This window comes from Hipposideros armiger, unplaced genomic scaffold (assembly GCF_001890085.2).
Source record: "Hipposideros armiger isolate ML-2016 unplaced genomic scaffold, ASM189008v1 scaffold_527, whole genome shotgun sequence".
Lineage (NCBI taxonomy): Eukaryota > Metazoa > Chordata > Mammalia > Chiroptera > Hipposideridae > Hipposideros > Hipposideros armiger.
In genome coordinates this window covers 527168-547086 of record NW_017731877.1, presented here as the reverse complement: position 1 = coordinate 547086, position 19919 = coordinate 527168, and the positions used below count along the sequence as shown (strand labels likewise).

General features: G+C 33.6%; 1 protein-coding gene across 9 annotated transcripts in view; it reads left to right on the top strand.

The window, feature by feature from the left end:
- The window catches only part of GRIA4 (glutamate ionotropic receptor AMPA type subunit 4), a 380852-nt gene that overhangs the window by 323606 nt on the left and 37327 nt on the right, over window positions 1-19919 (top strand). For all 9 annotated transcript variants that reach the window (XR_002126866.1, XR_002126867.1, XM_019668471.1 and 6 more), the window contains 4 exons: window positions 2832-3038; window positions 8487-8857; window positions 10846-11044; window positions 16681-16928. Coding sequence is in view for 7 of the 9 variants with exons in the window: in XM_019668471.1 (XP_019524016.1) it covers window positions 2832-3038; window positions 8487-8857; window positions 10846-11044; window positions 16681-16928 (1025 nt within the window). In the remaining 2 variants the exon portion in view is untranslated. The remainder of the gene's footprint in view (window positions 1-2831; window positions 3039-8486; window positions 8858-10845; window positions 11045-16680; window positions 16929-19919) is intronic.

Sequence of the window (19919 nt, the reverse complement as noted above, 5' to 3'; positions counted from 1 at the left end):
GTTTTTAACCTTATTTAATCACAAGAGGACAAAGGCATAGTTTATGTATTTTTGTACCCCTAGCTCCCAGCAAACTGCCTGGCACACAGTGGGTGCTTAATAAATGTTTGAGTAAATAATAAAAGTATAGCTTTTAATAAAGTAAATTGTTCACAAAACAATGTAGAGGGAATTTAGCAAATTAGGTGATAATACTACCTAGAGAAACTTCTGCACACAAGCTACAATAATATGGTTTTATATATATATATATATATATATAGAGAGAGAGAGAGAGAGAGAGAGAGAGAGAGAGAGAGAGAAAGAGCTAAAATTCATAAGTGTTCAAATAGTCCAGACACTTTAGAATAGATCTTCAACCTTAGTACCAAATGTGAACCTTAGCTATACTCCGTTTGAAAAACTAAGTTTGTTATACCAATAGTTATAGGTATAGCTATATAGCCATTTCAATTAGAATGTTAAGTATTTTATAAATGTGTGATTCTTGCTTTTTCTCTACATATTCTTGCATGTTTTATTAGATATTACAAGAAAAGAAGAGAAAATGAAAAGATTAGCTCATTTTAACTATAATATTTTACAGCGTATCTTAGAAATTAACAGTGCTTTGCAAAACTTGCCAATTTTCATAACTACATTTATAATTTGCAAAACTCTTTATACTTAGAGAATGCTTTCTGTAAACTAATAATTTTCATCTACTTAAAGAAGAGTTAATTAGTTGCCTTATTTTTTTATTTATTTATTTTTTTAGCTGAGCCATCTTGCCACCAGTTGGCTGCTCAGCAGCAGTAGCTCAGCTAGGGCCAGAAATCGAACCGGCGACCCTGTTGCTCTAGAGGTCACACTCTTGAGCAAGCTCTTAACCAACTGAGCCACTCAGCCAGCCCTTATAGATGGATAAACTTTCCTTACCCAAGTCCAGTGCTAGAATATTCATCAAATTCTGCTTTTGGAGGGTGGCGATCGAGTCTGTGAAGCCACCCCAGGTGTTGGAGCTGTCTTATCCCCTCCTCTTTCACTTCCGGTTGCAATCAGTAAAAGCTGCTCATATCATTAAAAAAAAAAAAAGAATATTCATCAAAATCAAAGGACAAGTGAGAGGTTTCTGGGTCACTTATTCATGTCAACTTAAAGCAGGATTTAAGAAAATAATGCAAGAACCAATACTGGACAATTGCCCACAATAGAGATATTTAGGGCATCTCTGTGAGAAAATCACATACCATGTAATTTATATTCTTACAATGTTTTTAAAAGTACTTTCTACATTTACAAAGCACTTTAAAACAAAAAACAGAATTAGTGTAGACTGCCACGTTATACAAAGTAAATTACCTTCTAACCCAGACTTCCAAGAGCAAATTCAACTTCCCCAATTACCAATTTGCTGGGATAAAAGAAAAGATTTGTATTGAAATGACTAAATGAATGTTACTGTACAATTTTATAAAATATAAATACATGATCTCAATGACATTGTGGCAAAAAATGGTCATTTCTTGTGTGCAAATGACTAAAATATCTGGGGTGTGACCAGGAGTTCTGTATGTATTGCATGTTCACCAGGCCTGTCTTTAGTTGGTGGCTTTAGTTTCTATTTATAAAATCAAATGCTTTTTTGCTAACATGTCTATTTCACTGCCTTTAAATGGTTTTATTAAGGAGGGGTGTGTGTGTGTGTGTGTGTGTGTGTGTGTGTGTGTGTGTGTGTGTGTTCACATGAGTGCACTTTAACTGAAAACTGTCCAGTTATTAGCTACTAGTAAACTTTTTCATTCTATATGGATTTTCAAAATAATTCTTCATTCTATTTTTCATCTTACTTGCTTCAAAAATGGGACTATCACTTGAAGTGTGGGATTGTCACATTTGGGGGAAAAGTATTAGCTTCCATTGGGGACATATTGTATAATAGAATAAAAATCCATGGAACACAACCTTAATTAGAGCCAAAATATTGGACAATTTTAGGAAAGCCAATTTAAGGCAAAGAAGTATATACAATTTTAAATATGCATTCATTTCTTCTTTGAACTTGCTAGTGACCGCTCTGAGAAAGGCATCTTGCTAAATGCTGGAAAGCAAAAAAAAAAAAAAAAAAAAGATCTATTAATAGCTCTTTCCCTAAAGGAGGTCACAATTGTGGCTAAAAAAGATGCAGAATATGGAGATCTGTGACCTTGAATGAGTCTTTCATTACATGAAGCTGACACTAAATAGCCTTTAACTTCATGAAATATTTTGGAACTAATAATTTCATTGCCAAAGATGATAACTATGCTTTTCTAGACAGTTATTAATGGATATATTTCCTGTCACAATTACAGTGCTAGCTATGTAATAATCACTCAAAAGAAAATTATTTTAAATATTTCATGTTTAGTATCCAATGTAAAGCAATTTAATATAACTCTAAGCATATTTATTTATATACCAAGGATGCCAAAAATATGTATACAAGTGGACATTTTGGTCAACATTGCTCAAGCAGTAGTTTACCATAATCAGAAGTGTCTGGACACTGATGGTAACCACTTTGAGCACCTCTTGTAATTGCAGAATTCAAACGTAATTTGTGTTCATGTTTTGTTATTGGTGTATATTAAGTATTACAATTTTAGTAGTTTTTTCCTTTCTTAAAATGTGTATACATTTTTTGGCACCCTCTGTATTCATCTGTTTTATTATTGATTTCTAGCCACACTAAAATCAGTGTGTATACTAATACTAAATACTCTTTTTGTCAAATTGTGGAACTGAAATTACATAAAGATTTTTGAATGTTTTATCATTTCTCCTTTACAGTTTTACTTCTCTCATTATAGGAATCCCCATATGTTATGTACAAGAAAAATCACGAAATGTTTGAAGGAAATGACAAGTATGAAGGATACTGTGTAGATTTGGCATCTGAAATTGCAAAACATATTGGTATCAAGTATAAAATTGCCATTGTCCCTGATGGAAAATATGGAGCAAGGGATGCAGACACAAAAATCTGGAATGGGATGGTAGGAGAACTTGTTTATGGGGTAAGCAAATCAATTTATTGAAGAATTTACTTAACATAAACATGAAACTTTTTTTTTACTTGGGCACATATTGATTTTTAAATGTCTATTACTGTTTTTTAAATTTGCAGTTAATATATCATGTTCAACTGTTTCTCTATTTCATTAATAATGCAATTGCCAAATAATGAGAGAAACATATTTGATAACTTCAAAATCAGGAAAGAGATAAAAATTCAGAATATGATGTCTTATTTTAAAAACAAACACTAACTTCAGCCTCTGTGATGATCGCTTTCTTAAGCTTAATTCTTCTATGTCATAGACATGTTGTTTTGGAAACTACAAAACAAATCCATTAGTAATCTGCTATTTGATAGTTGTAGGAACAGATTTCTTTCAATAACATAAAGTTAGACCTCATTTGAGTTAGTTATTTATATCCCTGTTGCTTGTAATTACTGGTAAATGTCTTCTAAGTAACTGGTGAAGTAATCACTAAACTACTTTAGCATCTATAAAATAAGTAATCACTAAACTACTTTAGCATCTATAAAATATCACCAATAATGTAACATTCTTACAATTCTGCTGAACATGGTAAATTTAAACTTCATATAATGCCATCATTTTTTCATATGTAGCAAAACTTAAAAGCTAGAATTTATTCCACAGTAGGCCTCATATGAAAGCATGTCATGCCCTTCTTTTTACTATCACTAGATATCGAGTGTACACATTCATAGCCAAGGGCATTCAATGTAGACATTTCTGTCTGAATTAGAACAAGATTGCTTTCTTCAGCTACCACTGCAAAGTACTGAAATCAAACCAAATGCTAGTGATGGTATGATATTTCCAAAAGAAACCAAACCTAGAATAATAATCTCTATTCATTGAGTAATAGATAATAAAAGCCACATACACTTGAAATATATTCTGAAATTCCCTACAAGCCAATTCACATTTCACAAATGTTATCTTCAAAGCATAGTCTGACTAATTAATCCCTTTGAAATAAACATGAGAGTCAACCTCTCCCAGTAAAGAATAAAGGTAGAACAATTTAGAACATAAATGAAGTCTTATATAGGAGCTTACTTTCCAAGTCAGAATTTCAATTCAATAGTTTCATGATTCTGCATCCTGCGTTTTGGACCATGAAGCAATGAACGTTCTCCACACCATCCAGTATAGTAGCTCTAACCTCAACAGCAAGAGGAAATTTTTTGGCGTTAAAGAGCAATCACAGTTCAAGTCCCAGCCCCAGCTGAGCTGCCGCTGAGCTGCCCACAGGAGACAGGATGGCTCAGCTAAATAAATAAATAAATAAATAAATAAATAAATAAATAAATAAATAAAAATAAACAGCAATCACTTAGTTTTATATCTATTTGAAAGAGCTGCTGACTAGCTAGATGTCCTAAATGGGTAGAAAAATTGTAGTTGTAAAAAGTCAGAAAATATTATATTTTACCACAGGGTTCATCAGCAGTTTGATATTGAGCCTTAAGTTCCAAAGGAAAAGGGTTCCTAAAGCTTATGTTCCTTGGTAATATTTAAAATTTTTGGTGCAATAAGCCAATTTTAAATGTGAACATTAGCCAAAACATTAGAACTACAGTAATTCATTTCCTTCAGAAAAAACTATTGCGTATTTCATCCCAAAAAAATCATACCTAGATTACCAATTAGTTATGGATGGGAAACTAACCTGAGTTTCTTGCTAAGGGATTTGTTACATATCTCTCCTCTGGAGTCCCTACCCATAGGGCATCCCAGGCTCTTGCCTTTGCAAGGCTTCTGACCATGTTTTATTAGGGAAATATTGTTTAAATAATGAAAACAAGTGATATGAAGAGAGTAGCTTAATTAACAACAAAAAAATTATATCTGTAATACACATGTCTCAATAACAGAAAGTCCCAAAGTCAGCAGTTCTCAGAGAAAGAAGATAAAAAAGTGATTATTAATACTCATTATATTCATTCATCAGCCAATATCCGAGAGGATTTAAATATCCCAATTTCTGCCACTTGAGTTGTCTACTTTTTTCCCAAAAAAAGAAATCTTCTTCCATGTCTCTTACACGTTCTGCAGATTTGGTATTTTCTATTCTGGTGTCTGCAAAGTCTGTACTTATTTCTCAACTTTTTTTTTTCTTTCTCATTGCTAACACTTACATGAATGCCCAGTTTCCAGGACCCTACGTAAAACTCCATATGCTTGCTCTCTTCTACCCAACAAAGACTATTTGACAACAAAATGATTAACTTGGAATCCATTTTTTTTTAATTTATTCTTTGCCAACTTTGTTGCTGCAATTATTAAGAATCGATTATCTGTGAAACACTCGCGTGTGGTCTCAGCACACCACCTGATGGTGACTGGAAGCTCAGAACCTCCCTTTCCCTCTCAGGTCTTTTCTGCCTATCACACATAGTCACTGCAGCAAGTCCATTCTATGATCTTCTGTGGTATGCTGCTCCAGGGCCTTCTCCTGGTCCCTGTCATACTTGTGTGTGTGCATTTTCAACAACGGGAATATTTCTCAAAGTATGTTCCATAGCCTACAAGCACCAGAATTACCTGTGATATGTCTTAAAATGCTGGTTCATGAACCTCACTCCAGAGATCCTCAAGAATTCAAATATTATCAAGTTCTTGCAGGAGACATTTTATACTTAATTTGGGAAATTGCTGAGAGGTAATGGAACAAGCACACACAACGTGTCCAATGTTAGTAGAGAAAGCCCAGATATATTCTTCCTGTTAACTGGTTTCTTTCAAAACACAAATTCCAAACTTCAAAAGTTTCCTCATTGAATATTGCTTGCTGTCACTGCCTTCATTCAACGTTTGTCTTCCATTGCATCTATTTAGTAGTGGGGGCCCCTTTATTTCTCTTCATGTTTCTTTCCTTTTAAGGATTTGACTCTCATTAGTGGTAACTTGCATAAATAAAAAATTCAGAAGCTATTACACAGAACAATGTAGTATGTGAAAGGTGGCATTTCAAATCAGTGAAAGGATGCGTTATTCACTTTTTCCTGTTGGGCAGCAAGACAACTACTTGGAAAATTAACAAGTTTGTAACACGTCATCATGCAATATACCAAATAATTTACAGAGAAATTACAGGTACTAGAATAAAATGTATATAATTAGATTGATCATATGATATGAGAAGGGCTTTTTAAAGCATGAAACGAAAAGCTGGAAACACAAAGTAATTTTATATGGCTTCAACAAAATTTAAAATGTATATACTGCAATGAAATACCATGAACTAGGTTATGTAAACAAAACAATTGATGAATAGGGAAAACATTTGCAACATATATGGAAAATAAGAGAATATTTTGAATGTACTTATAAGCACTTACAAATTAGTAAGTATCCATGATTAATACCCATACGGAAAGTAGGGGCAGATTCTGACAGGTAATACATAAAAGAAGTAAAAGTAGCTATTTGTTTAATAAAAACAAATTCAATTTAATGCAATGGGATCTAATTTCCCATATAGCAAATTAGTGGGAGAAAAGTTGGGCAAAGCATATCATTAGCATTAAAAAGATTGCTACCATTTAGACCAGCCATCCCATTTCTAGAAATTTATCTTAAATAATTAAGACATGTGCAAAGATTTGTCTTCAAAGAATGTTCACATCATTAATATCATAAATTGTATAAAACTGGGAACAATACAAATTTCCCCTGAATAATAAATTAATTGAGTATATTTTGATACTTTCACATAATAAAACATTTGCATTCATTAAAACTTATTTTTCTTTTGCAATGAAAATGAGTTCATCATATTCTTTTGAGAAAAGAAATTTAAAATAAGAAAAGTATTATATATAAAACAATGTCTAGTATGGCATACATAAACCAAAAAAAATGAGTAGATGAAGAGAATGGAGATAAATTTTCCTAATTTTCTGGTCCTGTTTTTGTGTATTAATTTTCCTTTAGCTAGTTCATATATCACTTACATAATGAAAATTATACAAATAATAATAACTACAGGGAAAATAGTAACCTCCCAGCAATGATTGTCTTTTATATATGTGGGTGTTTATGATGTGAACTAAATATATCCCACTTGAAGGCAAATACAGTTAATTCTCGGTCACCCAGAGGACATAGCATGACAGCCAGGGTACATTTCCCATGATGCTAACCCTCCAGTTGCCCTTGTATCAAGCTGCCGGCCATTGTATCAAACCAGGAGTAAAATTAAGAGTGGCAGCCTCTATGTAAGGAGATGTATGTCTGGGTTTGTTTCAGATTCCATTTTAATGCCAAGTATTTTTTTCTTCTACAATAAATAATAAAAAAAAACATTTTTTTTCATTTGTAGATCATGTAACAGTTTTTTACCACACTTTATTTCATTTGATTGTAGAGATGGCATGATTTAATGGAAGAAGCACAATGTCAAACCACAGAGCTGCCATGATGCGTAAAACTCACTTGACTCTCAGTTTCAGCATCTATAAAACAATGATAAACATAAGATCATTATAAGTGTTAAATGAGAGACCATTTAAAATATTTAATTTAGCATTAGACACATAAAACCTCAATAAACACTCACTGTTATTTTACTAAGGCTTTTTAAATAGATAACCACAATAATAAAATCAGTTAAACAGGGAAGGAAGTGTCCTCGTTTTAGAGATAATGAAAACAGTCTCAGAAAAATAGTTCAAAATCACAGAATGAAAACGGAAGCTGATGATGTCTTATGATCATAATATCTGAGAATTGAATCCACTGTTTTTCAAAATCATTTTTTAGCAACTGAAAGTGGAAAATCAAAGAATGTGAATAGAAAGAAACAAATGCCAATTTCCAGATTTTTGTGTGTGCGCTGAATTGGAAAATGTTGTCAAACAACGGGTTTCTTCTATCTTACAAACACAGACTTTATGATAGGTTTTCTCATAACCGGAAAAGAATAAAAAAGAAAGGGCTATTTGAAATTTGCAATTCATAATATTAAGGGATGGCCAAGTAATGAATTGGTGGCAACATTTCAAATGAATCAGAAAAGACTGCAAAATAGCAGCATTCCTGGCCAAGAAATTCAGAAATTCAGTCATATGGAAAGACTATTAAGTTTCCTCCTCTTCTCTGCACTGTCCTAGATCCTTAGAGACCAATACAGTTATTTGAGTTCATTATTTTTGCTTGTCTATTCTTTTTCTGTTTCTCTTCCTCTTATCTAATTACTATCACTAATAAAAATATTTTGTGCAATTTACATGATGTATTATGAAAACAAATAAACTGTTTATCTTTGTATTTATCACTTGCCTTACTCGTTGGCATTTCAAAAAAAAAATGATAAATTGTAGAACAAATGCATCACTGGTTAGCTTTGAGTGGATCAGTCCAGGCTGATGGCTTCACAAAATCCATTAACCTATGTGTTTTCATGTGTCTTTTCTCTTATAGAAAGCAGAGATTGCTATTGCCCCTCTGACAATCACTTTGGTCCGAGAGGAGGTCATTGACTTCTCTAAGCCCTTCATGAGTTTGGGCATATCTATCATGATCAAAAAGCCTCAGAAATCTAAACCAGGAGTGTTTTCCTTCTTGGATCCTCTGGCCTATGAGATTTGGATGTGCATAGTCTTTGCCTACATTGGTGTCAGCGTGGTCTTGTTCCTAGTTAGTAGGTTTAGTCCCTATGAGTGGCACACAGAAGAGCCAGAGGACGGAAAGGAAGGACCCAGCGACCAGCCTCCCAATGAGTTCGGCATCTTTAACAGCCTCTGGTTTTCCCTGGGTGCTTTTATGCAGCAAGGATGTGACATTTCACCCAGGTCAGTTTCAAAACTCTTTAAGTTCTTCACCAATTCCCTGCTAATTCTAAGTGTTGTGCAGACTATCTCTCTACATGTTCTTTTCCTGGAGGCAGAGCATTGCTTGAAACACAGAAAAAAAACTTGCAGTTCCCCCATTAATCTCAGTATATTCATAACCAAATTTCTCCAAGTTAGCACAAAATGGGAAGACATCCCAATGGAAAAGTACCATATGCAAGCCATCAGAATTCTCAAAAATGACTTAGTATTAACATTTCCTTCAATGGTTTGACACATGGAAATTAAAATCTAAATTGTAAGAACAGGAATTCATTTTCATTTAGTCTCTTTTTCAAAATCAATTTTTTTTTCTTATTGTTGCTCTTCTTAATTTTTAATAATTAATTTTGAGCTTGATTTACATTCCATGTAGCTTAAAGGGGATTTTTTTGCCATAGAGTTACTTAAAACCTGAGTCACTATAGTAGGTACCAGGTATACATTATTTCTATATAACACATAACAAACTAAGCAATAGGCAGCATTAGCGATGTAAATATACTGTTAGTTTTATAGAGATGTTTTTCAATATCTGTGAAGTCATGGCTCACTATCTTTGAATGCCACAAAGACAGTTTTCAGTTTTGTTTGCCAAAAATGCAGCCAATCTCCTGTTGCAGAAAAAGCAATACCAATTTCTCCCATACAAAAAGTAACTGAAGGCAGGAGAAACCAGGAATTGAATTTAAATAGTGATTTGTAGTAGCGTCACAAATTTATGGATTTTTAAAAGAAATGTACGCTTTCTCAAAAAAAACAACAACAACATTTGTCCACAATGCAGTTTGTGTTTCTTAAGACCCAAGGAATCTATACATGCGCTTAAATTCCAATGACATGGGAATCTAAATCAACAACTCTCAATTAATGAAATGAAATCAAAGAAAATCAAGTAATGGTTTTTAAAACCAGGATTAAGCAATACTAAGTTAAAACCAACAGGTGTTATGTATACAACAGTAATTAAGAAGGGAGCGTTTTAAAGCTAGAAATGTCATGGAAAACATGAGAAATGTCCTCATATTAAAAAATGTTTAGAAATAATTTGTCACAGGAATTTAAACAGTTTGATGGTTTTAATGAGTGAGATCAATCATGAATATAAACTGAAGTTTTTATTCATTCCATTCTCACTTTTCCTCTGTGCCCACACATCCCTGATAGCCACAAAAAGGGTAAAGAGAGTACCTTTTTTTTTTTTTTGAGATTCAGCATCAGTTTTTAATGCTGTTGCTGCCTATTGACAAGGCACACACTGGTCTCATGTTGGCAGTGAGAGAGAGAACATTTTTATACTAATAGGTGAAGATGCCTTAGGACATAACTCATCCTCTACTCAGATAAGAAATGGAATATAAAAAAAATGATCAACTATGATCACTTTGAGACCAATCCTAGAACATCATTTGATCTAGCCCCACTTTGGCGTATGACCCATCCATCCTGGCTCTGACTGAAAGTAAAAACAAGTTCTCTCAGAAGGTATCCACCAACTTATATCAAATCTAAGGCCTCACACACTGTTAAGATGTATTGCTATTTTATGTACCACATAAAATAGAGAGAGAAACAATCCTGTCAATTAAACCATGGTACTGTGTTTTATCTCAATGATAGGTTGCATTCTCATTTCAGAGATGCTAAAATGTAAAAGGGGGAAGGTATCAATGAATTTAAGTAAGTATTCCTCTTCTGTACCAAAAGGGAAGGCATTAAGTTCCACATTTCTGCCAATTAAACAACAAACTTTTTCATATTTTCAGTGGAATTTATACATTCGATATAGCATAAAAGACATCAAACTATACAGAAATGCTAGAATCATTCTTGAGTTGACTATCTGTCAATAAAATGATATTGCAATTTTTTTAAGAATACATGGTATTTCTTTTCTTTCTCTATTTGGTTAGAGAAAGGAAAATGTGCATTATCTTATCCATGTTTAGATCCCTCTCAGGTCGAATTGTTGGAGGTGTTTGGTGGTTCTTTACACTCATCATTATATCATCTTACACTGCTAACCTCGCTGCTTTCCTGACTGTTGAGCGAATGGTCTCCCCCATAGAAAGTGCAGAAGACTTGGCCAAACAAACAGAAATTGCCTATGGAACACTGGATTCAGGATCAACAAAAGAATTCTTCAGAGTAAGTTAAGGGAAAAACTAACAATGAAATGTTCATAATTTTGAAATTCAGTCTATTTTGCCAACAATTATATTATGGCCTCTAACCACTCTAGGTTTTTGCAAACTCAAGGGTAACTGCTGTGTTTAATACTAATATTTTTATGTGGATTTTATAATCACTTTAATTTGCAAAATGAATTGAATTATTCACAATGCAAGAGGGACCCTTCCTAAGGAAGAGTAACAGCTAAAAGGTAATTAAAACAACTTCATAACATAATGTATCCAAAATATTTCAATACTGATAATGCTATGATGATACTGCATCTGGCAAGACTGGATTTATGTATGCTTTGGTGCTAGGAGCATAAAAATGAAAGCAAGGCTTTTTATAAAAATACATTTAACTTGCTGCATTTAAAACCAAAAAACTTAATTGCAGGTTATACTCTCTATATGAGGTATATTATTCTATAATCTATTCTGTAACAATGGATTTCAAAGCAATGTATTTGCTTTTTGCTTTCTCTCAAGATAACGATAACAAAAATTATTAAGTTTTGGACACCTATTGTATGGTATTTTGTTTGCGCTAATCCTCTGCTTTTGCAGATAAAATTTGTTCAAACTGATATAATTGCATTTCACATATGGATATTATCCCTTTGGCTTGCCATTAGGATGGCAGGTATTTTTGTTGTTGTTTTTTGTGTTTCCAGTTGTTTGTTTCATTATGAAGATGAATTTTTTTTGATCAGTGAATTTCTTTTACACCGGTTCTACTTAAAGCCAGACATATACATTTGATACTGTTTGATCAGAGATAAGGGTTCATTTTCTGACTTCAGAACCAAAAAATTCAAAAGAAATCAGGATAACATTTTTACAAATATTTAACTAGGTAATTATGAAGACATTTTGTATTTAATTTCAATTGCTTAAAGACTAGATGTTTAATAGTTTGGAAGACAGGACATATTTCACTTATTTCCTAAGCTTTGGTGTAAAAATAATGATAGACATTTAAAGTTTCATGCTTATATACAGTACTTGAGAGGTTATACTTCCATTTTAAATATATGTATTTATCATTTTCTCACTTTGGAAATTAAATACAACAAAATGTGCTACTCCTTAAGCTAGCCTTAAAAATTGTAATATCCTTATATATTACAAATGTTTACATAATACTAAATCAAAAGAAATCACTCAAAAACTCAGTCAAACCCATCCCTGGGTGTTGTTTAAAAAAGACACCAGACAATGAACAATTGTCAACAGTGTGAAGTTTACCTGCTAAAGATAACATAAAAATTATAAGTTAATTAGTATTTGTAGATTTTTCTAAAAGTATAATAGTCATGCCAATAAATTTTATTAACAATATTCTGTGGATAAAGTCAATAAAGCAAAACTTTTAACTTTTTGAATGCACCATTAATAATGGACACATATTGCTCTAACACATTTTAGCGTAATTTCAGTAGCTTGCTGGAAATCTGTAAGCTTGTAACTGTTTCTACCCAAAAGTAAGTAGGTAAAATTTAGTAACTTTGCCTAAAAATCATTACCTATATGCATCAAAACAGAATACAGGTTTGTGTTATCAGTTGCATCTGACTGAAAAAAATGATGATTGATTTTCATGTGAAGAAAGCTAATTTTCTGCCTTGAGCGATGAAGAGAGAAATGGCACGCTGATTCTCCAAAAAAAAAATTCAAAAATAACTCCCTGTAAAGCTCTTTGTCATCAAGCACACTGAAAATGTTTATTTCTAATCTTTATAGAGTTTTAAAAAACTGCTCAAGTTCTAAAACCTGGTGAGATAGATAACAGAATATATTGACAAGAAATATAGGAATAAAGAAAGTTGCTTCCTAGATTTACAGAGCCTTTCACATAAGCTAAGCACTAACCAGGCCTCATGTCCTTTCTCTCCCACCCAACTGTACTTTTTAAATTGAAAGAGTTTTATAAGCATAGGTATTTATTGTTGCAGAACCTTAATGGGCCAAGAAAATAATTTTCCCTGCTAGAACACTTTCAGGATTGCATAAATTTGGGTTCTCTGATAAAAATCTCACTAATTTCCTTCCCTGTGTTCTTCCTCTTCTCCCAAAGATGATGACCTGATTTAAATAAACCATTTCTCTAACAGGTTGAGGAAACAGAATGTGAAGGGTATTTTTGTGCCTGTCAAAAAACGTTTCCTCGCAGGAACACAATAACGGTACATCTATGAGCTCCACTCAACTGCCTCAGGCAGTGACCTATACTCTGCACTTCAAAACATGTCACAGTTAGAACCAACTGCAAAAAGAATGAGGCCATGGGGGGAAATTACACCTGAATTCAGTCGTTGCCTTGGTTTTGTCCCATGAAACTCGGTATGTTTCATGCTCAGGGCACCTTGTTAAGTATAAATATAGAGGTATTTAAAGAAAGTCTACACTTGTCACTTAATGACAGCCTTTCTCTTTAGGTATTTTTACATTATTACACGCCTGATTTGAACACACTGATTTTCACTTCAGTATAGATTTTATCCTATTACTGTTTCAAGTCATCAGTGAAATCATGAATGCATAAATGAGGTGGATTACTATCTCACGGCTTATAATATTATCAACTAGCAATGCATTGATGAGTTCTTATTAGAACATGTCTTGTTGTGTAAGCTTCCAGAAATTGGAGATAATTTACCTGATAACAATGTAAATATTAACTATAATCAATGTCATTTGTACATATGTTCTATTAAAAGTGAAATATTTAACTTTTGAGAAATTAAAAAGACAGCACATTTAAAAACTTGTTTTAAGTTAATAAAATAATGCTTTATATCAGATAGTTTCCTATGCATTGAGTCTCACAGTAAAGATGAAACAAATAAATCTGAGATTAATTTTTATTTTCAAAAAAATAATGACTCTGCTTATTACCTTAAGTATATTTACTCCCCAAACCTGATCTTTAAGCAAATGCCACAGTTGAAGCTTGTAGGGACTTAAAACTTCCATTATCAGAATATTTATTTATAAGCTTTCTGGGTCTAAAGAAATGTCCTCATTTTAGCCTGTCTCATCAAATTTATAAAGATTTGCTTGCCTTCACTTCTTAGCAAACACCCTCTTGTAGTCACAGATAAGGTACAGGGATATTATTTTCAGCCCTTTATTTCTTGAATCTCCTCATTTACCCTCTTCACCATGTGGATGTGATCTTAAAGATGTGCCCCTTTAAATCAGAATTTATAAATATTAACATAGTGACAAATCATGTAAATTTTTTTTCCAAAAAAGTTGCTTTTCTCTTTCCTCTATTTTCCACTGGGAGTCTGTATTTTACCATTTCTATAACACTTAAGGCCTGCTATGTTTAGCATAACTACACTATGGATTCCTCTTTCTTCTGGATTTTACGGGAATTAATTCAACTTCTTTTACACTTAAGGTGTGTGTAATTCAATATATTTAGACATATGCAGCAGTAATTTTCCTCACATTAATATTATGGGAATAGTCTTCTAAAAAATATCAACAGTCTAAAGATACTTTATTCCTTTAAAAAGAAATTATTTGCTTTAATATTGTTACATTTTATAGTTAAATTATCTTCATAATTACCAAACCCTAGAAATAATTTTTTCCAATTTTGCTATGTTAGTTTTATTTAGCTGTTCCCTATTCCTTTAATAAGATACTGAAGAGTAACTAAAAAATTGTCAAGTTAACATGATCTCAAAAAAATATTTCAAATAAATAATACACAGATAGATTTTATTTCTTCTGTTTTCAACTTAGTATACATAGTGAGGTATGCAATATATGTGGAATTCTATTATATCATTTTAGGTGAAACTATCAAATTATCAATATATTTTTAAAAGTCATTATATGCCTAAAGGATGGTGTTTTACCAACACTTCTGTAAGTAGACATTATCAGAATAGATGTTTAAGGACAATCTCTATCAAGTAACCCAGAGAGTTTATCATTTTCAAAGATTGGAACTCAGACAATGGAAGGGTTAATTCTCTGGAGAGAACTCAATTATTAAAGCTGGAATGAATGAAGCCTGACAACACAGCCTCCCTAGAGGATCCCATGACTGAGGGTGTGAATCTAGATACTCCTTGTCCTGAAAATACATAGAACCTTTGCATCTGAATTCTAGTGTTGGCACAGAGTTTCCTAATGGGAGGATTTCTGCAGCCAGAAGTAATCTGTCATTACCTAAACACACATGCACCCAACAGAATCTGTATAAAAGTCTGTGTATATGACATTGTGTTATCAAACTTCAAACAGGAGTCAGGCTTTTCTCTTATTAAATATATCCTTCGGGGAATATGAGTTCATTTGGACGTATTTTCACATTTAAAATGTCTATGTGGATGAAAAAATTCTAATATGAATGCAGATACCAGCAAAAGGATCTGGATAAATTAAGTAGTGGGAGGAATGTAGATAGAGCCCAAATGGACAAAAATAAATGAGTTTCTTGGCTGAAATCAAAGGATTATAATTACTGACGCTCCAAAATATAAAGTGGCAAAACAGGAATCACATCTCTCTAAAATTTAATGTATGTTTCATTTGGAGATTTTGTTAGAAAAAGTCTAAAAATATTTCAGTGGACCTAGAGTTTGATTCTTGTGTTATGGATATTTGGTTTGTAAACTACAGTGATTTCTTCTCCTTCTTTGGTGCTCAACTAAGACTTGCTATACACTCCACTTTTTGTATACATCTTATTAAAATGGTTTCCATCAAAACTTTGAGGCATGATGGTCTGAGAAATAGAGGAACAACTGATGGTTGCTAGTTGGGAGGGGGTGGGGATGAGGGAGAAGGGGAAGGGATTAGACAGCACAAATAGTTAACTACCATATTGCCCCAGGGATATGAAAGACAGTTTGAGGAATATAATTAATAATGTTGTAAATATTTCATAGGGTGTCACATGGTCACATGTCTTGCTAGGGAGACCGCATCACGGATGAGGTAGAGGCTTGATCACTGCACTGTACATCCGAAGCTGATGTTGTATAATATTGTATGTCAACTATAAGTGACTATATATACATATATATAACTATTGCACTGTGTTGTACAGCTGAAACTAATTCTAAAAAATGTGTATTTCACAATAAAAAGTAATAATTAAAAAAGAAAAAAAAACTTTGAGGCATGAGAAAAGATAAAAATAAAACAATATAACAACTTTCTTTATTTGATAAATCAAGTAAGTACAGCGTTAAAAGGTATTTTACAAAGCTAAAATTAAATCTTGCCTGGTCCTTTTCAAGTTTACCATGTGTGTTGATCCAAAACATGATTTTAAATATTTAACTCTCTTTATGGCATTCTGCATTTAAAAATAATAAATTGTTCATTAAGCAATTAAGATAGTTATTATGACAAGAGATGTCAGCCCCTTCAAAGATCACTTTTTAAATGTAATTTCAGCGATTTTCTTAAATAGTTATAAAAGGTAGTTTTCTAATTGTAAAACAGTAATGTTATTATGGTAGATTGGACTTAGAGGGCAATGAAAAGGTATTAAAAACTTTTATCCTTATCTTAGTTCTATCACTATTAACATGTTGTTCCCTTCTTTCCTGTATTTAATTTTATTTTAATTTCCTCCAGAGATCAAAAATAGCAGTGTATGAAAAGATGTGGACCTACATGCGATCAGCAGAGCCGTCAGTGTTCACTAGGACTACAGCTGAGGGAGTAGCTCGTGTCCGCAAATCCAAGGGCAAATTTGCCTTCCTCCTGGAGTCCACAATGAATGAATACATTGAGCAGCGAAAGCCGTGTGACACGATGAAAGTGGGAGGAAATCTGGATTCGAAAGGCTATGGAGTAGCAACGCCCAAGGGTTCCTCATTAAGGTGGGTGGAATAGTATAACAATAGAACATGTGTTGTTATAGTATTCCACCTTCCCTGATGTCCCTGAGAGAATTATTTTGTTTTGTTTGTGAACATGGTATGTTTGTTTGTGTTCTTTTTCTCCATTTCATATTTTTTGGTCAACGATCAGGTAATTTTTATTTTATTTTATTTTAGAGTACTTAGTCACAGTTAATGTATATCTTTTAAGGCCATATAAAAACCAAACTGGTTGAACACTAGCTGCTTCCAGTGGGCCTAAAACATGGGTAACATATGCTTCTCTATCTCATCAACTTTTTTTGCCCACTAAACCCTAGGCTTTCATTATGTCAGTAATAATTCTACATTTTATCATTATTTTTTTAAAGTATGCCTGCCTGCTAGTTTCTGAGTAAGAAGACATCAACCTCCTCCTTGCAAACCACTCTTTTTTCCATTTCAATGTTTCATTTATTATGGCATCATTATATCTTAGATTACCCTGAGGTTGTATTTGGTGTTAACTTTGTAATCACATCTATTTATAAATGCAGTCATGATCAGAGGGAAGTTGGGCTCCGATTTTATGGTGCTTACTCAAGCCACACTCTCACCCGTTGCAAAGGGAGTGTGGTGTAAGTAAGGTCTGTAAAATTCGACCCGAATGGCAAACCAAAATTGTTCACATGTAGACTCCTAAAATGTGATTCATGAGCAAAGCATTATACATGCGGATAATCCATATGTGTTAAAAGTGAGACTTTCATTCTTAAGGAAATTTTGGTAAAATCTGCCCCTTTTACCCTTTTGGTCCTGGACATAGAAAATCCACATGTTTATGTCCAGGAGGCAGAATTTCCTATTTTCCTTAAGCAATAAAGGCCGCTATTGAATTGCTGGGGCTAGAGTCAATTGCAAAGCCAGAGTCAAAACTGACGACGGACAAGTTACTCTGGTCTCAGTACTGCTTAGGAGAGATTTGCACAAAGCACAGATTCAAGAAGAAATAAGAATCTTTGCTAAAGGATTTAACCAAGAACCTGGTCTTGAGAAATGATGTCCCTGGTAAGCCTCTGAAAAATGAAGGTAATGACACCTGTACTATTGCCCAGCAGGAATGAAAGCAATATAAAAATTATATGATTGTTTTCATTGGTTTCAAAAGGGGAACTGCAATATGTTTTGGATATGTGTGTTGGGTGGGGGAGGGGTTGAGACAGATATAAGAAACAAATGCTATTGCTGGAAAGGTTGTGTTAAACCAGTATTTTGTGTTTGCAAGCTACACTGCAATAATTAGCAAGGGGTTTTATGGTATGTTCATAAGGGATAATTTTAAAAGGAAATAGAACAAAATTAACCAGTGAAGATAAATTTGGGTGTGGACTCTGGCAATTCTGAATTCAGGTTTATATGAACATACCTCCCATATGAAACTGGAGAAATGTGCAGGGAGAAAGCCAAGCTCATAAATTATCCATGATGAAATTCTACCCCAAAAGATTTCAGCCATTCAGAAACTTAAACTGGCATCAGGATGTTTGGTCTTTAAGGGTGTATTTTGTATGACACAATATGAAAATACTCATATGTAATTTCAATGAGACCAAGTGGCAAATAAATCTCTATTGAAGTAGTAGCTATAAGAGCACCTTAGTGTAAACAACTTAAAAGAAATAGAAAGGGAGAACCAATGGTGGTTGATATGTAGATCAGTGCTCAGACTATTGATTACATTCACTGGAAGTCGCTTTTGCTCTTAATTAATTCTCTGTGGATGTCGCTGCCTTATCCTCTGTCTTGTGTCTACTGATAAAGTCAAGTTCCAGGGACTGAATTTGGCCCTCAGATATGGGTATGCCTGACTCCCATTGATGGCGAGAGAGTTCCCTCTTAAATGTGCCACTTTGTCAAATCCACACTACAGGGATTGTTTGGGGGAAGCTGAAGGGCTTCGTCTGTCTAGCACTGTATAATCATCAGCTATTGGCTTCCCCCGCTTTTCCTGTCCTTCTCTGGATCTTGTTAATGAGGCAATTGTTAAACTCAGCTTCCTGGATGGAGAGTTTGTTTATGTGCTTTGTTTTGTACATACCACAATTTCCTGAGCAAGCTGGCCCCTGCATGCCAAAACCACAGTCATTTTGTCCTGTCTTTGAGAACATTGGCAGGGCACTGAAGGCTAACCAGCATTCACCTAAACCCCACCTCCTCACTCCCCCGCCCAGCGAAGCAAGAGGCTCATTAAGCTTAAATTATCTTTCTTATTTGATTAAGATCCATCTGTTGCAAAGAGGCAAACTAATCCAGAGATGGACTAATAGACACCTTCTGTATAAATGGTTGTTTGTAGATGCAAATTCAAAATAATTGCATTCATCAGAGCAAGATTCAGAGGGCACAGATACCTGCTTCAAGAGCATCTTTGAAACCTTTCTGCCTTATTTGTTCAGTAAAGACTAAGTCTGTCTTCCTATAGGATCTGTCTTTTTTAACCAGTTCTTTAGATTAATAGTTATGGATACAGTGAGACTTGTGTGTTTCGTGGTCATTAATTTTGTTTTTCTCACAAACTGGTGTTTTGATTCACTAGGCACACGAGACTTAAGAAATGGAAAACAGTCATCTTTCCTTCTATGTAAGCTTAGCTGGAATGCAGACAAATGACCAGCAATCTTCGGTTGGTCCAGGGAGTTTTAAATTTCTAGGTCTTGCTGTTTGGTCAAAATGCTTCAGGAAACAGGGAGAGTATGATGTATAATCAGGATGGAACACTAGGATTTGGGTCTATAATGTAGACTTTAAAACAAATGCAATCAGGATCATCACAGAGAGGATATCTGTGGCCAGGCTAAAAATATTACAACAGTGATGACTAGCAGCCATCTTTATGATGGACAATGGTATACAGAACTCTTTATTGTTCAGAGAGACTTTATTTCAGACTAGTGTTTGCTGGGCATACACAGTGAAATGTTATAACCATTGAGCTACCATTAACAGCTCTCT